Source organism: Microsporum canis, genomic scaffold, assembly GCF_000151145.1.
Source record: "Microsporum canis CBS 113480 supercont1.3 genomic scaffold, whole genome shotgun sequence".
In the NCBI taxonomy this organism is placed as follows: domain Eukaryota; kingdom Fungi; phylum Ascomycota; class Eurotiomycetes; order Onygenales; family Arthrodermataceae; genus Microsporum; species Microsporum canis.
Window position 1 is genome coordinate 2,917,308 of NW_003299167.1, and position 21,445 is coordinate 2,938,752.

The 21,445-nt window shown below is 46.4% G+C and overlaps 7 protein-coding genes across 7 annotated transcripts; 3 read left to right on the forward strand and 4 right to left on the reverse strand.

Moving 5' to 3' along the window:
• Positions 1-539: 539 nt before the first annotated feature.
• On the reverse strand, positions 540-2,614 carry MCYG_03951 (UV radiation resistance-associated gene protein; the record flags this gene model as incomplete). Its single annotated transcript, XM_002848399.1, has 2 exons — positions 540-2,468; positions 2,534-2,614. 2 exons carry the CDS (start codon positions 2,612-2,614, stop codon positions 540-542), a joined length of 2,010 nt encoding a protein of 669 aa, XP_002848445.1.
• A 452-nt stretch (positions 2,615-3,066) lies between these two features.
• MCYG_03952 (conserved hypothetical protein) lies at positions 3,067-4,270 on the forward strand (the record flags this gene model as incomplete). The annotated part of the gene is made up of 2 exons (XM_002848400.1): positions 3,067-3,345; positions 3,422-4,270. The coding sequence occupies 2 exons, from the start codon at positions 3,067-3,069 to the stop codon at positions 4,268-4,270; spliced, it is 1,128 nt and encodes a 375-aa protein (XP_002848446.1).
• Positions 4,271-6,658: 2,388 nt separating this feature from the next.
• Positions 6,659-8,396, reverse strand: MCYG_03953 (protein phosphatase 2C ABI1; the record flags this gene model as incomplete). Its single annotated transcript, XM_002848401.1, has 2 exons — positions 6,659-7,066; positions 7,131-8,396. The coding sequence occupies 2 exons, from the start codon at positions 8,394-8,396 to the stop codon at positions 6,659-6,661; spliced, it is 1,674 nt and encodes a 557-aa protein (XP_002848447.1).
• A 1,755-nt stretch (positions 8,397-10,151) lies between these two features.
• MCYG_03954 (ESCRT-III component) lies at positions 10,152-11,253 on the reverse strand (the record flags this gene model as incomplete). The annotated part of the gene is made up of 5 exons (XM_002848402.1): positions 10,152-10,280; positions 10,365-10,622; positions 10,681-10,741; positions 10,824-11,038; positions 11,128-11,253. The coding sequence occupies 5 exons, from the start codon at positions 11,251-11,253 to the stop codon at positions 10,152-10,154; spliced, it is 789 nt and encodes a 262-aa protein (XP_002848448.1).
• Positions 11,254-11,412: 159 nt separating this feature from the next.
• Positions 11,413-14,335, forward strand: MCYG_03955 (transmembrane GTPase fzo1; the record flags this gene model as incomplete). Its single annotated transcript, XM_002848403.1, has 3 exons — positions 11,413-11,731; positions 11,813-13,927; positions 13,986-14,335. 3 exons carry the CDS (start codon positions 11,413-11,415, stop codon positions 14,333-14,335), a joined length of 2,784 nt encoding a protein of 927 aa, XP_002848449.1.
• A 641-nt stretch (positions 14,336-14,976) lies between these two features.
• Positions 14,977-17,809, reverse strand: MCYG_03956 (BRCT domain-containing protein; the record flags this gene model as incomplete). Its single annotated transcript, XM_002848404.1, has 7 exons — positions 14,977-16,121; positions 16,177-16,257; positions 16,313-16,574; positions 16,631-17,265; positions 17,324-17,600; positions 17,662-17,723; positions 17,788-17,809. 7 exons carry the CDS (start codon positions 17,807-17,809, stop codon positions 14,977-14,979), a joined length of 2,484 nt encoding a protein of 827 aa, XP_002848450.1.
• A 476-nt stretch (positions 17,810-18,285) lies between these two features.
• MCYG_03957 (DNA repair and recombination protein pif1) lies at positions 18,286-20,676 on the forward strand (the record flags this gene model as incomplete). Its single annotated transcript, XM_002848405.1, has 2 exons — positions 18,286-19,320; positions 19,369-20,676. 2 exons carry the CDS (start codon positions 18,286-18,288, stop codon positions 20,674-20,676), a joined length of 2,343 nt encoding a protein of 780 aa, XP_002848451.1.
• Positions 20,677-21,445: the final 769 nt, after the last annotated feature.

Here is a 21,445-nt window from a genome sequence, read left to right on the forward strand (position 1 = left end):
GAGGAATGAATGGCAGGCATTCTGCCCGAAAAATCCCGGTTGATATGGACTTGCAGATGGATAGCAGAGAGATAAAAAAAAGCAGCATGGAGGCAATGCAGCTAGACCTGGGAAGGTTTACAGAAGTACTGAAGTAAGTATAAATGAACGAGTACATATATGTATACTTCATCGCGTATGTGCATACTATATCGAGATAGCCGCATTGGTGTAAAAAGTAATGCTAGCGTTACTGTATTCCCATCCAAATCCTGACGATCACAAGTCTACCAGCCAATCAGTAAAAACTAGACCTTGTCTCTGGAAACAAAAAGGGAGAGAAAAGTCAAAGGAGCAAAAAATGGATGAAGAATTCTGAATGCAGATGAACTGATGAAATCGTATATAAGTACACTAAAATAAAACATTAAAAAGGGAAGAACTGGACTTTGGCATTCCCTGTCAAACAGAACTTTCGATCCCTCCTTGATCTGCAGGTGCAAGGTTCTTGCTGCGATGCCCTCTTTGCGCCTTATATTTTTTGACTAATGAAAATATCGCTATTCCCGTTCATTGCTGGGGGTGACGGGTGTGGCGATGGCCATCGACGCAGAAACCCGGTCGTTCTGTACTGACCCCAGGTTTTTCTGCATGGGGCCGATGCTTGGCTTTGCAGCAGAGGCGGAGATGAAGTTGTATTTGGAAGTTGATATCGCTGAGTGAGATGGAGGGTGAGAATGGTGAGAATGGGAGGAAAGGTAATTATTAGCAGATGGTAGGATCTTTTTCTGGCGGATTGCCATGGTCGTATCGATACTTGCCAGGCTATCACGGCTTACTTGACGAGACAAACTGGGTGTCAATCGTCCAACAAGCAGGCCGCGAACTCCACCCACCTTTCTTGCTGGCAGCTCGTTTGTCCCGGCAGTCAGCATGTATAGTAGATATTTGAGGTTTGGAAGCGTCTGGCGTAAATCAAGTACTCTCAAGCCTAGCCGATTCATCAAATATTCTATGTTTTTGTTGAGCAGAAATACTCCGTACTCAAATCGATATTGAGTGTTTGTCGGGTATAGCGGAAACGTCCGTTGAGCAAGGCCAGCTGAGATGGGGTCCTGGATGCTTGATGTTGACAGATATGGCCTGACAGGGTAAGGAAGAGGCACTGAAAGATAGAATGAGAGGAGATAGACCACGTGTGATGTATATCCCAACGCTCCCGCAACCACTTCCTTGTCAATATCGTCAAAGCAGGAATTCGGGAGAGCCAGGCCCCTGATAGTGAACCCAAGAGGCGTGCTATGGATAGGTTCTATAGGGTATGTGGCAATCAAGTCCTCACATATTCGGCGGATTTGCCCCATCGAGTCCTCAGCTGTTTTCTTCAAAAGTGCTTGGCTTGAATTTTTTGCCTCCTGGGCGCCAGAGAGGTAAGTTAAGCTATTGTTTTGGCTGAGGTGCCCTTCTGCCATAGCTTGTCTTCGTGCTTTTAAGCTCTTGATCATATTGTCCTTCTGGCTAAGGGATTGTCGAAGACGGTTTTTCTCTCCGGTAACTGCGCGTTTGACGGCTGAGAGTCTCTCATGAGCCTCTGAACTGCGACTTGAAACATCAAGCTGCGCCTGGTTTTCTTCCAGAACGGAATTTATCTGGGCCTCAAGTTTCTCTCTAGTTACCAAAGCGTCCTGGATGCAGTCATCAAAGTTTGCCAACTTCATCAGAGCATCGTATGATGACGTCTGTTGCTGTTCAGCCCTTAAGGACTCGCTTGTTCGTGGCTGGGTGGGCAAATGATGGTCAAGGGGGGGCGCGTCAGTCAGACTAGCGTATATCCCATCCGTAAAATGAAAAATGACAGAATTTGGAGGAAAAGGATGGCGAAAGTTCTCTAGGGTTTTCCCAATATACTGTAAGGACTTGAACTTCACACGGAGCTCCAGAAGTAAGAAGTACTCCGGCATATGGCTAGTACGAGCCCAAAGCTTCACAGTAGCGTCGTCCAACCGTGACACTGCCGGGCCACATATGTTCAGGTCAAAGTTTTTAAAGCTGGGATTCATAGCGTTCTCCACAAGTTCACTGATATAAACTGGTTCTGGAATACCCTCGCAATGAAGCGAAAACCAGCTGTCTGCCATTTTACTACTGGCAATTTGTTCTAGCCTGGACTGTCGCATTCCAGGGCTAGCTCCTACCCATGGTAGCGTACTCCTCCTCCGCCGCATGTAGAGTTCTTCTTTGCTACCACCTCCATTCTCACTGGCCGTAAGCTTCAAGTTCGGGGGAGATCGGGATAGCTTGAGATCAGTAGTAGAGCGCGAATGCTGGACGGTCCGACCTTCTCGCACCGCGAGAGCTCTTGCTGGAGACTGTAAAGTATAAGGGACACTTTGATCGTCTATTGTCATCCCACGGAGCTTATTTGCCGGAGGGCCAGACACCACAAGATTGCGGATGGCAATGCCTTGGAGGTGCCTCAGCTTGCGGTTCTATCTCAAGTTAGCAACGTAGATATCAAACGGCGAGAGGCAACGAAAAAAAAAAAAAACCTCACCGAAGGAAGAAGCCATGGGCCTTGCCGTCTGCTCCCAGCAAAGCCGTCGTCGCCTGGCTGCTCATCCACAATGGTCGACATGTTCGACTGGTTGTCTGCGGCGCTGCAAGCATAAGCATACCAAATGTTGCACCATCATTCCCAGGATGCTCAGGCTGTCTACAGGGCAACAGACAAGCCTATCTATCTCCACCGAGCGAGAACAGTAAAGCGCATGTTTTCGCAAGCAAGTATTGATATTTTGAATTGTTGGTGTTGGTTGTTTATTGCGCTTCTTAGTTACTCTTTTGCTTGGTTGGGATTGGCGACGTCGCTTTTTACCCAATCAGGAACTTTTTTTTTCTTCTTGAAGCTCCAAGCCAAAAAAAAAAAAAATCCGTCAACGTTTAACGAACAAACTAACGAACAACAAACGAACAACCGGCTCGCCGACATCTTACACGACGTCTAGAACAGATAATACTTGATAGATTGAGGTCTTGATTGATGCTCATTTCTGTCTAAACTCGAATTTTCCCTACCGTTCGATCACAATGGCCTCCGCGAAGACCGCGGCGGTTTCGAAGACTGTTCGTCTACTCGATCCAACAACTGCCGTAACATTACCTGCTGTACGGTTCCCAGGCACAAATGGAAAAGTGATCCAAGGGAAGGTCCGGTTTCCCAATTCTCAGGCGGCCAAAAACTTCGGAAGACAGGAGAGTGCCAGGTTAAAGAAAGCCCTTCAACACATCACTCATGGGAAGAATATCTTCGCCTACAGCAATTTCCGCACAAACCAAGTAGTCTACTCGCTCTCACGGTCCCTAGATGTATGAGTTGTTCCATCTTCTTGATTTCGCTGAGACCAAGGGACTTTGCTTCTAACAAAAGCCATTTTTACTATAGTCTCAAAACGTTCTATCACAGCTGCTGTACCACGGGAAGAAGACGGTTCCTGCTGGTCTTCGCAAGGACATGTGGGTTCCGTACTTCTCAATCCATTTCCATACTCCATCACTTGGCCTTGAAGCCTACAAACTATTGCGAGAGTTTTCTCTGCGACGACAGCTCGAGCCGCCAACCAAATTAATAACAAATTCCAAGGAATCGCTGGAGAAAAAACGGCCGCAAGATTTAGCTGAAGCTAAGAAATGGGATCAGACATGGAACCCTCGAATTGGGCAAATAATGATGAAGAAAGATCGCGCAAGAGTGTTGATGGACCAGAAAGCCACCAGCGTTGCGGACGCTGCTGCAGTCTTGACCATTCAGGCTAAGCGTGAACAGAAGCAACACGAGCAGGAGGAAAACGAAGATGAAAAGGGGAAACCACAGGAGAAGAAATTATCTCACAAGGCCAGGCGGCGTGTGATACGGGCACAAAAGCGACAGCAGGCGCATGAAGAGCTTGTTCGAAAGCGAATTAACGAGCTCGAGAAATCCATGTCAAACAGAGGCATCCAAGCTAAAGTTGATATGGAAGGTGAGCTGGCTGATTACAAGGTTGAAGAGGGGGCGGTTAAACTTCTATGGACGGATCTTCAGGACGCCCAGTATGCTTGCTCATGGCCTGATATTGTTCAGCACGGCGAGCTTGAGCCAAATAGGGAACATATTATCGGCAACGCTTTGAAGCTAGACAAGGAAGAGCATCTGTCATCGTCCTTGGAAGAAACACTCATCGAAAATGACGCCTCAACCAGTGCCCCCGCTGAGGAGCCAACCAAGAAGGGATTGAGGTTCTGGAAGAACTAGATCATTGATATAGGGCTATCTTATCGCCTACCTTGATGGCCCAGTTATCTTTTTTTTTTCTCCTGTCTACTCTTGGAATATTTTGCCCCCGTTCTGCGCTGGCAAAAGAAACCTGAGGTATAGCCACGGTTAGGTCTTGCTTTCTAGGTTTTTCTCGTGTCCCGCCCTTGATACGCTATATGCTTCCATATTCACTCATGTATCCCTAGGTCTTAAAAGCCATGTACAATATAAACCCATGTATAGACGTTGTTATTCCCACTTTGCATAACAGCTTGACTCTTTCTTGATGACTGCTTGCTTATAGTAGCCTACCACGTCTACCACATACCGGGGCCACCGCCATCATCCATGCAAGAAGCATCTCTACATACTGACATCCCCCTTGCTTGCCCTAATCAACGCTTGTTGCAAAGCTGCCAGGGCCGCCCAGGTTGGAGCAGCGATCTGCAGGCGGGTGCAATCTGAATTCGACAGAGCCAAGACACCAATATCAGGCATACACGAGCCTCTAGGTTTGAAGCACAGCTGGGGTTTCCAGGCCGATAATACTGTATAACTCCACCTTTTATTTTTTTTTTCTGTCACTCGATCTCGTTCGAAGTGGTGGGAAAACCAGAATCGCAAGATCATTTACTTGGACTGGATCCCAAACTTCACCTCTCAAAAGTGCCGAAGCTGCATCGATTGATTCACGATTTGTCAGGTATCTCAGTCTCGGCCGGCTTCGTTGGCATCAAGTCGTTCCAGCCCGTGTCTGCATGCCAGCACGGTGAGGCGGGCTATTATTGCTTGGGAATAGTCGATATTATTATATACGGGTGCTGTCTATGCAACTGGATGCAGTATGCGGGAACATCAGCATGCTTAAGTGTTGTACATGTCAGCGGCATGGACTACGGGTTCTTCACTTACATAGTACATCGATGCCGACCCTGATCGAGATATACGCCCGAACGGTGGCCGGACCGAACAAGCAAGCTCTAGAGACCTGGCAACTTGGTCATGAAAGACCATGAATATAATGATTTTGTTCGTATACGGTTAATGGACTATGCAAGTGGCTTAGTTACACATACATACTATGTATGTATGCCATGGGAAAAATATCCGGCTCATCAACCTCTGCTACAATTATGTACATAGTAACTGTGTCAACCTATACCAAGAGGAGGGGGGGATCCTGTATCAAGTCTTGCAAACTAGCATGGACTCGAGACATAAGGTATGGAGTACTTGTCTGTTGAAGGTAAATATATACGAGCAGACACGCCAAGGAGCTTTCTCCTGATTGTCCAAGTTTTCCCTCTCTGTTAGGCGATAACCTGTGACTTCAGAGAGATATAGCAGTTCCTGATATGGTGTGTGGGTTATGTTTCGTGACGATTTGATTTGATTTCTGGCCTCCAACAAGGACAGTTAATCGAAGAGGGAAAGTTTCAAAATGGCGAGATACCATGTTCGAGGGGGGGCTTATCTCCTTGCTTCGAAACCCTCAAAATGTGTTTTATGAAGACCAGCTTGCCAGCGAGAGGCGGCGATGATATAGTTTAATATGATATCGTGGAGTATATATATTATGGGATATGGAAATAGAGAATGGCTACCATCACCTGATACATGTCTTTAAATCTTGAAATGACGTATAGAGTGTGATCGGTATAGGCGTTCCTGTAGGCTGATTTAAAACGCAGCTCCCATGAAATGGAGGAAGCCGAAACGGCGTGGCGGTATGGGCATGACGGAGTGGCTTGCTGGGGGCTGAACGGTCTACTGGGTTGCAAGCCGGACCTTGCCTGGATACTAGCTGGGAAGACTGTGGATAAAACCAGAAGATAAGGAGAAAAGAGATGTAGAATTTCTACTTATGCACAGAGAAAAGAAATCCATTTATCTACCAAATGCCCAGGCATGCGCACAGTGTTGTCTTCACCCCAGCTCCATACCCCTGTTCACCATTAAATGGAAATGTAAGAGGTGTAAGAGGGTAGAAATAAAGCGGAGAAGAACAGAAAATTTGCTAGAAAACAAAAAGCAGGTAACTAGTATCTGATGAGAAGCGGAGGGAGGGGGGGGAAGTATCATCAGATCCAGTCGATAACATATCACTCCCGAGGCCGTGGCCGAATGGGTAGATATATTTCAAGTGCCAGAGACCAAGGAGTATGAATAGGGAAATATAGGCGTAGGGGAGAAAAAGGGGAGGGTGTCAAGACAGGGTTGGCATGCAAATCAAAAAAAGTAGTGAAAATAAAGTAAAAGGCATATATCTCGTTGGCGGATAGCATTATGACATGGCCCATTCTATCGTTATGGGAGTGTGCGATCCTGAGTATTCAGTAGTCTGGAATAGACATGTTGATACTCCTGATTCAATAAGAGCGTAAGCTATTCAGAATTGGTTTTGTTGTTGTTTTCACTGGCTGGTTTCTGCTGGTTATTATCAGATGCTGAATTCTCAATGGTAGCCTGCTCTTCGCCGTCGGTGTTAACCTTGTTCTCGTTGTTGTTATTTTCGGCCTCAGCTGCGTTTTTCCTGGCCATCTCCACGATTTTATCAGCTTCGCTCATCATCTTTTTAGAATTGCCAGGAGTTAGGTTTGGTTCTTTAGTAGAAGTCTGCCGGCTTGCTTCCTCTGCGGTGGCTTTGGTATCAAAACGGACAATCATACACGAGAGATTGTCGGTACTGAAGCGTGAAAGAGCGTAGTCGACTAGGATCTTTGACGCAACCTGGGGGTCCTTGGTGTTGCGCACCAAATCAACAGCCTCTTGGTCAGAACAAACATCCCAGAGCTAAAAGAGTGAGTTAGTATGGACTAAGAAGGAAGAGATTAATGCTATAGAGACGTCCACTTACCCCGTCGCAAGCTAATATTAAAAACTCGTCAGTCTCTGGCTGTATGATGGTTTCCGTGGTGAATGGATGCCCAGTGACAAGATCCTTCATATAGGTATCTCCTAAAGCACGGGTGACAGCAAGGACACCGTTGACACGGTTGTTCAAAATCAGGCCTCCGGCATTGGTTATTCGTAGACCTTCGTTTTCATCGCTACCTTTGTGGTCGTACGAGAGCCGTAGTGCCTTGCCGTTACGACATAGAATAATTCTGGCATCACCAACGTTGGCGGTATATAAAACCCTGGAGCGAATGGGATGGTCCTCTGGCGGTGATATGGCAGAAGCATCTTCCGACAAGCTCTGCTTCGATCCCTCTATACTGCCGCCTTCAGGATCGTCCGCATTCCCCTTCTTCGTTGATTCAGCAATTGACGCTGGGGGACTGGGGAGCCGGTCTTCCCATCTTAATACTGCAATAACGGCAGTACAGCCACTATTCTTTAACGGCAGCTGTTCTAGTTGCTGGTCTACGGAAGTGAAGGTCTGATCGAGGAGCATGGGGACTGGAGCACTGGGATTCTTTCGTATAGTGTCTTCAAGAATCAGATGTAGCTTCTTGCCGCACCACTCTGCAGCAAACGAACCAGCATGGCCGTCAAATATGGCAAAATAGCCATTGTCAGTTTCCACCACCTCAGAGGCCGTATCGTTATTAGACCCGCCGTCGTTCTGCGCTGCATCTTCAGACTGCTGTTTCGTGGGGGAAAGAGGTGCACCTAGGAAATTGTAGAGGTATGCATGCGTGTCTTCCATCGTTCTTCGGCATTTTCTATTTCTATCTTCTGTCACTCCGACCTGGAAGGAAGAGCGCGAGGTGGGCATGGATTCGCCAGCGGAGTTGTTCAACGACCCCTGGGGCACGATCAGAGCTGGGTCCATCTTCCCTAGAATCTGCAGAGGTGTCTGCGCGATCTGAGACTGCTGCTGCGCCTCCTTTGGCGGACTCTTGGTGCTGGAGAGGTGCAGAGAGTTCTTCGCGCTGGTGAAGAGGGCTGCAGCTTTGGTGACGGAGCTGTTTCGGCGTTTCTTATCACCGGGTTGGTTCCAACGTTCACACGCACGCTTGGAAGAGTCAGTGAGAGAGAAGTGGCGTTTCTCGCGGCTGGAGGATGTGTTGTCGTCTGGAGGAGTTGTGTGGATCGTAGGTGGTGAGGATGCAGCAACTGCAGCAAGGGAGGAGTCGGCTTTCTTCTCTTTGTTAGGGCTCGAGAAGCCACCGAACATTCTGTTCAGGATCCCGCCCTGGTTCGACAGACCTGCTCGCTTCCTTCCTGCCAGCTTGAACTGCCCTCCGCGTTGTCTGGGAGAAGGGGGGGAGGGGGGAGGAGGCGGAGGAGGAGGCGAAAGTGCAGGTTTTCCGCGTCACAGAAGATTCTGGCCAGCAACCGAACTAGCTGCAGCTACTCCGGTAGACAAGAGAGAGGTTAGTAAACGATGTGAAATGTATGTATATACGGGAGGACCAGGTTAAAAAAATGGGCTGGGGTCAAGAGAAGCGTAGAGGACCTTGCTTCTGCTTGCTTTGGACTCCAGAACCGCGCATAAGGCGTGCCGCAAATGACGTTTCGGCCCCTCCAAACTGGCGCAGAAGAAGAAAAGAAGAAGACAAAGAATCATACCTGGAAATCGTTTTTATAAGCTGTTAAGAGAGAAAAGTAGTTTACTGTGTGTGATGGACTTGTTTTTCTTATGAGAGATTCTTGACTTTTTGCCTTAATTTTTTTGATCGAGGTCAGACGAGAAGAAGAAGTTGAATTAATATTTTAGTGAATTTGAACTATTGTTTAGCGCCTCGCAAGGCTGCCGCGGAGGACTTTTTGTTCACAGGAGATGAGAGTGAATATGCGCTTGGTAGCGCATGCCAGGAGTTCATTGTTCATCTAGAGCAGAGCTGGTGCAGAAGCTGGTGATATGGCGGATGGTTTAAGGGACATGAGAAGCACCAAAGGGCATAGAACTTGCCGTTATCACAGTAAACCACTCGATATACATGGCTCCTTTTCTATGTCTGATCCTTGCATAGACAAGGTGTAAGTGTGGCTCTGTGTCTTTCTCCTTGTATCTGTCTCTTGCTGTCTCTGTCTACGGCTGCTGCTGACCTGCTCCATAGACTTGTATATACATCTTCCAAGATGAAAACTATTTGACCCCCCCGGCTCCATATAATCTCGATCTAGACCCAAAGATCTTCTGTTTCCTGGTCATGGGGAGGCTATCCTCTTCGTTACGGCTATATACAAGAATGTACAAATATCCGCGGACGAGAAGGCACCGATTCTAGTCCTAGGGCCCCTGGTACGTTACATCTTTCTGGAAGAAAACTAGGCCGAAATCCATCGCTTGCATGCAATCCATGCCCTGGTCGAAGAGAAAAGAAAAGTCACGCTGACTTCAGGCTGGATAAATATACCCCGAGGGCTTATTGGCGATATATCTGGGGGAAGAGGAGGAGGAAGAGAAAATTCTCCAGGATTCACCCTGGTTGAACGCTTTCAACTACTCATACCCCACAAAGTCAAAGCTGATAAATAAATATTATTAAAATACAAAAAGAAGCGGTGGCAAGAGCACTCTGGGGATGAGGTAGCATTCTGGAGGGGGAGGGCCTTTCTCCTCTTTGATTCTTTGCTGGTATCAATCAGCAGCCCCGTATGGGCAGATCAGGGGGGATGCTATGAGAAACTCGTAACATGCAAAAATCCTAGGACAAGGTATTATTAGTACTTCGTACTTGCATGGCAGTTCCTTCTTGCTTTTATTTAACGGAAAAAAAGGTAGTACATAGTATAAGTTAGTGTGTGTACAAAAAGCTGGCACACAGACTCTAGTTGAAAAAAAAAATAATGTTATACATCCTGGATGTTAATCGAGTTAGTTTCTGCTATTATGGGCCTGTTCCCATCCATGGTTCATGTAACTCCGTAACTCCGCTGCTAGAATAGGTATCTCTCTGGGTGTGGTATGCCTATTTTGTACATTTCACTTTCGTAGACTGTCCAGTCTGGCTTGCAAGTCTTCGTCATCCGTATTCCCGCCACCACCAACTGCCTGGGCAACTCGGGCCTCCTTGACTGCCGCTCCTTGTATCCCACTTGGTGTCTCTCCAAGCTGGATCAAAAAAAAAAAAAAAAGAAGAAAGTCGTTAGTCGAGTCTACATGTAAGGTCAAAGGAACGACGAGAACCGAACATACCGCCTGTCCGAGATCAACACCGATTTCGTCTAGTACCTCCTTGACGATTTCTTCCCCTTCCTCCTCATCGTCCAGACCAGTTGCTTCGTCGACGGCATCATCCATCATCTCTTGCCGCTGGTCCATGATCTCGTTTTCTCGCTCAAACTCCATAGCAATTCTCTGCAGGGCAGGCAGATTCATCTGCTTGTTCATACTTCCTAGCAGTATCGTCGCCCCTTTCATCGACTGCGCCATCTGCTCATTACTTCGGACGGTCTGGAAACAGTTAATCCCAAGCCTGATAGAAATGGGGTGGAGCCTAGCTGTCTCGTACCTGAATCCGTAGTGATATAGCCTGCAGTTGCGTCCGCATCGAGTAGAACTTTTGAATATACCTATCCAGTCTCGTCTGATTAGACCAGTATTCTTTTCACTTCTTTCCCCCTATAGAGGGAATTCAAAAGGAATAAGTATTACCGTCTTGTCCGGACCAAGTCCTTTGCCTGAATCTTACAAGCTCCTATCTGTCCGTTCTTTGCGCTCTTCTTTATGTCTTGTACGAGCTTCTTCTCCTGGTTCTCGAGCTTCACGCGCTCCCTGTCCAGCTCTCTCTGTGTCTTCTCCAGCGCTCTCTGGTGTTTGCGCAGCCTCTCTGCGGGGGTCATCCGCTTCCCAAACGCCCACTCGATGATCTAACTACGGTCAGCAAGACTTCCTTTTGCTATGATGTCTGTATACACACTCTGCCGTCAACTCACATTCATGGTTCCAACTGTCTAACAAGGTCTTCCTTTCTGCTTCTATCCAGATGTCTCTTCCTCTTCTTCATCATCTTCATTCTCCTTCGGTGCAGTGACGTCGAAGGCCCGGACCGGAACTTCTTTTTCCCGCAAAAACTATTTTCCATTCCTTTTTTTTATTTCTTTTATTTCCATCGCCACGAAGGAAAAAACCACCGTGAATGCGGATATCAAGTAGAATTCGCAAAGGGTGGCTTGGATGATATGTGCATAGTGACGCTGAGTCAACAGGTTATAGCCTAAATCGTCAGAATTGCATCGTCACTATGAGCCAGGACTACTTTTCCCAAGACGCGGGTTCTTCCGCCGGAGAGGGATCCTCAAGATCAACCGAACGACAGTCTCCTCCCCCTCTCGATGAACGACCGCCTAGCCAGGTTCCTGGATATATGATAGTTGGATCAGGTCCTGCCTCGGGGAACGCGACTTCACTGATGTCTACTTTGCATCAGGACTCCGGATACGGTGGAAGCATCATCGATGGCAGTTCGGATATGGGCTCGGAGTCCTGGCAAGCCGGGTTAATGGAGGACCGTCCTACGCCTTCACATACGCCTGTCGGGCCCGGCTATATGAGCAATGCAGGTATGATTCTACCGTCCTTCTATCTCTTCAGTTCTATATCAGTTGCTAATTGGTTCGTTTTCAGCGCAACATGAAAGACAGGTTATCGCGAACCACGTTCACCAGCTCGTATAGTACGAATCACCTACCCTCTTTGTCTGCGCGTATATGATGTGCTAATATATACCAGCAACTCCAACCGAACTAAGCTTGGTCGATCTGTTACTCGAGCTATTGAGCTGTTAAAGGAACTTCAAGAAATCAACCGCCAGTGGCCGGCGCATTACCCCTCTATCCAAAATACAGACGCTCCGCCACATAACAGGCACGTCCTCTCACGAACACGGTCATACGAAGAAAACAGAGAAGAAGGCACTGAAGCTGATCCACGCCCTGGCTCAATTCGTCGTACGGTTACATCTATCAGCGATGCCGCTGAATCGAGTAAGGCCGCAGAGCACAGGACACCTGCCGAACCAAGGCTGGTAACGCCACAGATTGCTCGAGAATTCTCCATTTTAAAACTGGATTTGAAGCTTGGCGCTCTATCTCCAGCGGAGCTTGTCCATTCGTTGGAGAAAAATTCTATAGCTTCACTTCTCGATGGGAAAGTCAGTCAAAGCATAAAACACTTGCTGGCCTTGCGAGAGAGGATAGAGGATACGTCTAGCAAAGTTCTCATTACCGGAGACCTTAATGCAGGAAAATCAACTTTTTGCAATGCCTTGTTGCGCCGCAAAATTCTACCTGAGGACCAGCAACCCTGCACTAGCATTTTCTGTGAGGTGCTTGATGCCAGAGAAAACGGAGGTGTGGAAGAGGTACATGCCATTCCAAAGGATAAGCAATATAACAGAAACGACGAAAGCACATATGACGTGTACTCTCTCGCCGATCTCGAGTCTATCGTTGTGGACAACAGCAAGTACATGCAGTGCAAGGTATATGTCAAAGATGTCCGAACAATTGATGAATCTTTACTCAACAATGGAGTTGTCGACATTGCCTTGATTGATGCCCCAGGTTTAAATTCTGACTCGGTCAAAACTACTGCGGTATTCGCGCGACAAGAAGAAATTGATGTTGTCGTTTTTGTTCTTTCCGCTGCCAATCATTTCACGCTCTCGTCTAGTGAATTCATCAGAAATGCCGCTCATGAAAAGGCTTATATTTTTATAGTCGTCAACGGATTCGATAATATCAGGGACACAGCTCGATGCCAGAGAACTATTTTAAACCAAGTGGCTGCTTTAAGCCCACACACTTACAAGGAGTCAGCAGAGCTGGTTCATTTCGTATCTAGCAATGCCATACCTGTCGCACCTCTCGGCGGTAGTGGAGGGGATGATGGCGACGATGATGATAATGATGATGACCCCAAGGGCAAGGGTAAAGACAAGGAGAAAACAAAGGAGAAGCTGCGTGATTTCGAAAACCTGGAGGGTGCTCTACGGCGGTTTGTCTTGGAAAAACGATCTCGATCCAAGCTTGCTCCGGCTAGAACTTACCTGCTCAACATACTCTCCGATCTTAACGTTCTAGCCTCTGTTAACCGTGATGTTGCTTCATCTGAACTCGAACGTGTGTCTGCGGAGCTCGGTAAACTTGAACCTGCATTTGAGAAGAGCAAAATTAAACGGGCAGAGATCTCTGAGCAACTGGAACATTCAATTACAGCCTCCGCCAATGATGTATACAATTATACCCGCAAGACTCTCGCAGAAAAGATATCGACAGTCGCCCAGTCAGATTTGGGTGTGGACTACCCAGGCCTTCTTTCAGTCTTCCGGTACGCCGAGGATGTCAAATTAGCTATGCTCGACCAAATCACTGCTTGTGTCTATCAATGTGAAGACTATTCCCGGAAGAAATGCGTAGAAGGCGTCAACATGATTCAGAGCCTTGGATTGCTCCATGTCGGCGAGAACAAATTCCCAAGCCTGAACTTCCGATCCGAAATTATGTTCAGACAACACCGTCATGAACTAGCACGGCAAATACATACCGAACTCGATATGTGGGATTTCATCGACCTTCCTGGCTTCTGGGAACGACAGGAGAAGGTAGCAGGCACCGGTATGGCTATGACAGTACTTGGTGTGCTTGGAGGAAGAGCATTGGGTGGAATTGGCTGGCTTGATGGTGTTCTTGGTGCCGCTAGGATGCTTGGTCCAAATAATATGCGCAAACTATTAGTACCCGGCTTGTTAGGCGCAAGTAAGTTCTCTTTATTTTGGAATATTTACTTACAGTCTACTTACTCACTTACCACTAGCACTATTGGTCGGAGCGTACATTTTGTCCCAGGTCCCAACCTCCCTGCCATCAAGCTTATCTCGAAAGATAGCTGTCACACTTTCAGAGATGGACTATATCCATTCAAACGCCAGCCGTATATCAGGAGAGGTTGGGCGAGTACTTCGTGTTCCCGCAACGAGATTGCAGTCAACGCTACAAATAGCCACCCAAGAACTTTCTAAGCGGAAGGAAGAAGTTGAGAAAATTAAAGCAGAGAGCGAAGTTGCACGGAAATATTTCTCAAACCTCTTCCGCGAAAGTACTGAACATAGGAGAACAGTGGAACAAATCGACCTGGATGCACAAGCCCCTCCTGCTGCCGCATAAGGGATTTGATCTTTACTCACTCTATCTACCAAATATCCATTTCATTTTTGACCCTGTATAGTACTTTATCCCACCCCTCCATCCTCTCTTACTCGTCACCTCATGGCCCTCTCTCCTTTTTCCCTTTGTGTTTTCTTCTTCCCTTTTTTTATTGTCAGTCACAAACATACCCCAAGGACTGTTCTGTTTATGATTTTATGATTGGTTTCTATTTATTTTTATGGAGGTGATGCTGGCGTTTTAGGATAAACAGGAACTACCAAAACCCCAAGGCCCGGTACATTCCATGCCTTGTAATATTTCCACTTCACATTCCCCTTCCTTACTTAGCAGCATTTTTGGTTTTTGCGTACTGTTAGAACATCCAAATTGCAATGGATACATTGTGATATTTGCTTCCAAAGTTCCTATACCGCCTAGACGGTAAAAATGTGGTCATTTAGAACGGGGACGAAGGAAGGCCAGAGCAAATGCAAGGGTGTAGTAATCAAATAAGAATGAGTTGTCCTGAATCCGTATCCGCAACAAATAGCACCCTGGAAACTCCGTCATTACGAAAACAAGCATTATATGAACAAGGCTAAAAAAGGGCAATGGACATCTATTCTATCCAACTCCTTCGGTGCTTTAGGTCATATTTACTAACCCTCCGATTTGCGAGCCCTTGTCTTCCTCCCGCCGCCTCGGCCATCCTGTAACTTCCCAATGATTAATTTCTTGCCTACTCTTGAGCCGTGGGACCCGTTGCCTTCTTCGGCTTCGTTCTCCCTCTGAGTTTGGTTGCTGATCATTTCACGCATTGCTACAGCATCTGGATCATCGTAGCCAAGCTGCGTTAAAGGCAGTGGTTCTTCCTCACCAGCGGTTCTCTCTGCAAATTCTCCGTTGGCAGAGTTGCTCTGGAATAGAGCAAGCCTGCGTTGTAGCATTTGTTGAGCTTCTATCTGTTCAGGACGGGTAATGTTACATTTTTTAGGGGCCGACGAGATGAAGCTTGGGGCGTTGCTTGGTGCTTTTGTCGAAGGACTATCTAACCCGTCGACTATACTGCCATACCCGTCTTCATTTAACGTATCTATTGAGCTTGCCCTAGATACACCCCGTACATCTGTCGTTGTTAGGGTGGAGCAGGATGAGCTTGCTCTGCCGAATAGCTTTCGCCGCCTTTGGGAGCGGATGGGGACTTCTGTCTCGGTGGCAGAGTTTTGGGCGCGCGATCTTTTCTGTTTTAGGAGTTCACTGATTGCAGTGTTGAGAGATATTCTGGTCTCTGAGCTGTTTGCTGTTTTGGACATGGGATCCCGTTGTGGAAGAGGTGCAAGAGAAAGTGGTGGAACTGGTTGAATGGCTTCTTTGGATGGAGACGGGGAGCGAGAAGGATTTATTGGGAAATTCGTGGAAACTTCTTTTAGCGCAGTTGTAGGCTGGTTGTTAGAAGTCTCAGCCTCTGGCTTTTTGCTGGTTTCTCTATCTCCATCTTGGGGTGTATTATTGGTATCGGGATCCGATGAGTAGTGGTTGAGAGGTGCAGGGCTGCTGGCCTGTTTCTCTCTAGGCGGCGGTACTGATAGCCTATGCCCTCCTTGAGAAATTGGTCGCTTGTCAGGGATCAAATATGCTTGGTATGGCTTCTTTTCCCCAGTTTGAACTGATATCCATAGCCAATCCGCCATCACTGGGGGTATATTCCATTCAAACACGTGTCTTAATTTTTCTGGGCTTGGGTTTGAAGTGTTACAAATAAGTACAGAGGCATTGGCGGTGAGATATTCATCATACGTCGCGCCTAACTATGGTTAGCATCTAACGCTTTACTTAATATATCTCATAAAAGTCCCTACCTAGAAGATTAACAAGTTTGCAAAGGTGGAGTAAGTCAATTCCAGTAAAGCCGGTCGAGCATATTCTCATGCCTTGGAATGCTATATAATGTTAATATAAGAAAGACTATTGCTAGGGGATAGTTCATAGACGAACCTGGAATGGGAAACTTTGGAAAAGGGGTACTGGTTATGTGAGCCTCTGGTGCAACAAATGCCTGGCTGCGTAGGCATCGTTCAATCCACATGTCTGTAACGATTTCAACTTCGTCCAAATCTTCATCAATCTCCGGAATGTCCCGCCGAGGTAAGTTGTATGGAACAACCATGAACAGCTGATTGTCATGCTTTAATAAGTCGTCTAATGATGGCGAAATAAGAGCATCTTGCGCAAAAAGATGGGATTCTAATATACGCGTCTAATAGTAGTCAGATATCAGAAGCTAGGGAGTTATTAGGGCAGATAATTACTTACTTGCTCAGTTGTAAAACCTATAATGTAAAACCTGCAATTATCCCAAAAGCCCCTTTCTTGCTGCTCAGCAATGGCTAATGCTGGGGAAGGTTTAATCTCGCGTTGTACACTATCATGCCTGTCAGGGAATGTGGTCTCACTTGCAAAGGATTTGGTATCTGGCAAATTTGGGCGTGAATTTGCTGTCAATTGCTGGCTTCCGCCATACTGAGAGTTGTCATTGGTCTCAACAGTTGTGGAAGGGTTTGGGACAATAGCAGACCATATGCCCTCAGTTTGGCCGCCTAGCTTTATGCTAGCAACTCTACGTAGCTTTCGAGAGCGCTGAGGGAAAACGTCCTGGGGTTTCACTATTTTCTCACTAATAGCCGGCTTAGATCGATTCCATGCGCCGATACCCTGCTCTTCCACTGGAAGTAGAGGATCGTACAGAGCTTCATCGAGAGCCATAGTGCGTTGAATGCTATCCTCAAGCCATTTTAAACTCACAACTTTTACTCCCCATAGAATCGCAAATTTGTACTTTTTACCTTCACCTACACGTGCGACCAGATGGGTAACGGTCTTTGTCAAATCTTTGCGGAATTCACCACCATTCTCACTAACGGTTTTTTCGAGATGACTCCTAAAATCCGCTTTCAAGAATCAGTCAATTCTGTGCAGGCAAAGTACGCAGTTCCCAGGAATACATACTGTTTTCAAAACCGGTAATGCATATTGACAGCCCGAAAAATGTGGGAAGCCGATATTCAACCTCCAGGGCATGAATGTCAGTGTCCCCACCAAGAATCCATGATGATCGAACAGCCTCCACCCATTCAGCTCGGAGAACTTTCACATCGGTTCGTTCTTTGGCCACATATTTATATTTTGGAGTGTTTATATCACCGACTATGAGGTGAGTGACATCGGAAGTAAGATCAAACTTGTGAATTGCACCCATCTGGCAAGCTACATCGGCCAATTGCGACTGTAATGTGGTCAATAACACTCTAAAGCCAGCACTTTAAGGTACGATTTTCAGCACTTACTCGATGCTCTGCCAGAATCGAAGTGCAGCAAAGAATCACCCCAGCAAGAGGCAGCTCCTTGGCTTTCATGATGTTAGCCTTCTGACAACAGAGGCTCGAGGGGTAAGAAAAACATAGGTGTCTTACTGAGTTCTGCATCTTGGGCCATTCTTCATTGTCAAGGGCCCGTATACTCATCCTCTGGGATAAGGATCGGGAGGCCCTCTAGGTCGTAGAATTTACTGTTGCCTTTTTTCTCTTTTTATATTATTCAAAAGAAAACGCGACATGACGAAATACTTAGAATGTAAGCTGACATAAGCATTATCTTATCAATCACGTGACTAAACGCGAGCGCGACTTTCCAAAAGTCCGAAATAGGAAAAGAAAAAATGCAACTACAAGATCAATTTCTATACAGGACAAGACAACATTGTGAACAATTATATAATTCCTCTGCGCTGATTTTTTGGATACCTGGCTATCCCGGGTCTGTCTTTGCAGATTGACGGATACCGTTCAGCTATTTACATGCTTCGTTCGCTGTGGAGATCGAGGACGCTCAAACCCCTTACACATTTGACCTCAGCTCTCCCACGCAGGTTCGCGGGACTCTCAACGTATGCTCAGCCGTTGCAGCCGGAAATGTTTACCAGAGCAGTTCAAGAACATCCTGAGCGGCAAAAGAAATCAAATGCATTGCAACAAAACCGCGGCCGACTTAATGCTACCGTAGCATCTCATAACGTGCAAACGAATTCCTTGCGAAAGACCGATTTCACATCAGAATTCAATAGAAGTGCCTTGGATGATCTTCACGATGCCGTCTTCTTCGGAGAAAACGAATCCGAGAACGATGACTTTCTTGAAATAGAGAACGCAGTTTCGAAACACACCCAAACACAGAGCATATCCCACAGTTCAACCTTTGCAGAAACTAATCCACGAGCAAACGATAGCACTGTCCCTGCAACGGCTATACCTTCCAGCAGCATTCCAATACCTTGGTCATCCTCTCCACCGCGTGAGCCTGAATGCCCCAATCCAGCCCAGCGGCAGCAGAAAAAAAGAGCTCTGCCTTGGGAAGATATTACCCAAGAGAACAGCGGAAAATCAGGGGCCTACTCGGACTATTTGGCAGCTAATTCAAGCAACGCCTTTAAAAAGCCCATGGTTAATAGCTACCGTGTTCCATCAAAGCTACAACAACCATTACCCCACAGTGAAGTCATTGATGCAGAACAGACCTCTATAAATAAGGAGAAAAAGCACATGCCATGGGATAAAACCTTTAGTGCCGTTAAGGAGGAACAAAAGGAACTAAGAAAACAGATGAAAATTAAATCTTTGGCTTCATCGGAGAAGAGACTCAATACCACGCTGCGGCCATCAAATACCCGGGTTCCGTCTATTTTTTTTAGTGAGGAACAGAACCAGGTTATTGAAACAATTGTAAAAAGGGGTAAAAGTGTTTTCTACACAGGTTCCGCAGGAACGGGTAAATCTGTGTTGATGCGGGAGGTTATTAGACAACTACGACTGAAATATCGGCGGGACTTGGATGCTGTTGCCGTCACGGCATCTACGGGGCTAGCAGCCTGTAATATCGAAGGAGTAACCCTTCATAGCTATGCTGGGGTTGGGCTTGGGAAGGAATCTACTCAGGAGCTTGTCAAGAAGGTTTGTTAACCAGCCACTGTATCCCTGATTACTGGCTAAGAACTTCAGGTGAAACGAAACCAAAAAGCCAAAAATCGCTGGCTGAAAACCAAGGTACTTATCATTGATGAAATATCTATGGTTGACGGAGACTTTTTCGACAAGCTTGAAGAACTTGCCCGTAAAATTAGAGGTAATGGAAGGCCGTTCGGTGGCATCCAGCTCGTTACCACTGGTGATTTTTTCCAACTGCCACCTGTCCCTGAGGGCGGCAAAGAAGCGAAATTTGCATTTGCAGCAGCAACATGGAATACATCAATCCAACACACAATCCTCTTAACGCAAGTGTTCAGACAGAAAGACCCTGATTTTGCGAATATGCTGAACGAAATGCGACTTGGCCGCCTAAGCCCCTCCGCTATTCAAGCATTCAAGGAACTTTCACGACCATTGAATTGTGGTGATAATATAGAGGCCACAGAACTGTATGATACTAAATTCCAGGGATATATTCATCTGAAGCTAATAGTTATAATTGACAGATTTCCTACAAGGGCAGAAGTGGACCTAGCTAACTCGGAGAGAATGAACCGCCTTTCAGGGTCAGTTATGACATTCCATGCCGCTGATTCTGGAGCAATCAAAGATGAGCAAATTCGGGCCAAACTGCTGAGTAATTGCATGGCACCACCGACTATTCACCTCAAAAAAGGGGCTCAGGTGATGCTCATAAAAAATAAAGATGAGACACTAGTGAACGGTTCTCTAGGGACGGTTATTGCATTTATGGACGAAAGTGGATTCGAAAACCACATAAGGGAGGGTCAGAAATATGACGGCGCCTTTAGTAACTTTGATGGAGAGACCGACTGGGGAAAGCAAAAAATAAATAATATGGCTTTTGACCAAAAGTCTGGATCTGGAGGTGTCACCACAGCCAAGCAATATCCTCTGGTTGCTTTTATATTGCCGGATGGATCGGAGAGGCAGCTTTTATGTATGCCTGAAACCTGGAAAATTGAACTCCCCAACGGCGAGGTTCAGGCTCAAAGACAACAAGTTCCACTTATCCTTGCATGGGCTTTATCAATACACAAAGCTCAAGGCCAGACCTTACAGCGTGTTAAGGTTGACCTTGGAAGAGTGTTTGAAAGAGGCCAAGCTTATGTTGCTCTCAGCCGAGCCACGTCGAAGAATGGGCTTCAGGTGTCTCGGTTTGACCCGAAGAAAGTCATGGTACACCCCAAAGTGACACAATTCTATCAAAGTTTATCGAGTATCAACGATATAAATAGCGGAAATAAGCCCAAGACGACTCGAGAAGGGAATAACTCAGACCCGGAAGACGATTTTGATTCGATAGCTCAGTACGTTTAGTACAGCATGTATCTTAGGCTTGCTACCTAACTAGGTGTATAGTACAGATAGAACTTTAATGATGATATATGTAGATATCTGATTTAATGATAGTTGAACTTGTGAATAGGCTAAATATTTAATGAACGAGAAACACGGAAGGTTATAAATGAGATATAATCAGCTCGCTGGTTAGAGCATTCGTAGGTATTAGCAAGGATGACATCCATAATATAATAGGGAAATATAGATATAAGAAACTTCAATTGTCGATAAAATGAAGGAAAATATAAAAAGGACGCAAACAATCTGGTGCCCCCTTCGACTTTGGATAATCTGTACCCAAACCTAACCCTTTTACTCCTGAATAACCCCATAACAAGAAAAGTGAAAAGCCCTCAGTTCTATAGATTCCTATCGTTCATCCTCTAAATAATCGCTCGTGATGGGAGGATGGGTAATTCTTTGGATAGCTTGATAAGTGCGATTGTTCCACGTAGGACTGTCGCCGGTTACCATCAAGTCGCTTCATTCGGTCATACTTCTCATATGTATCTAAAACGCGTTGAGGCGTATAGACTCCTAGTTGAGCATCAGGCTGCTCTGGGTTGCTTCTGTTCAGGCTTTCGGCTAGCAGACGAGCCTCGACCTCCCTCTCAATTGATCGCTGACTTTCCAAGTGACGCCGGTAAATCCTTTCTTTCTCCTGCTCCAACTCCCACTCGATCTCAGAGCGTGAGGTGCGGGCATGAGGTGAGCCGGGGCTATATGGTCGTGGGATACGTTGATG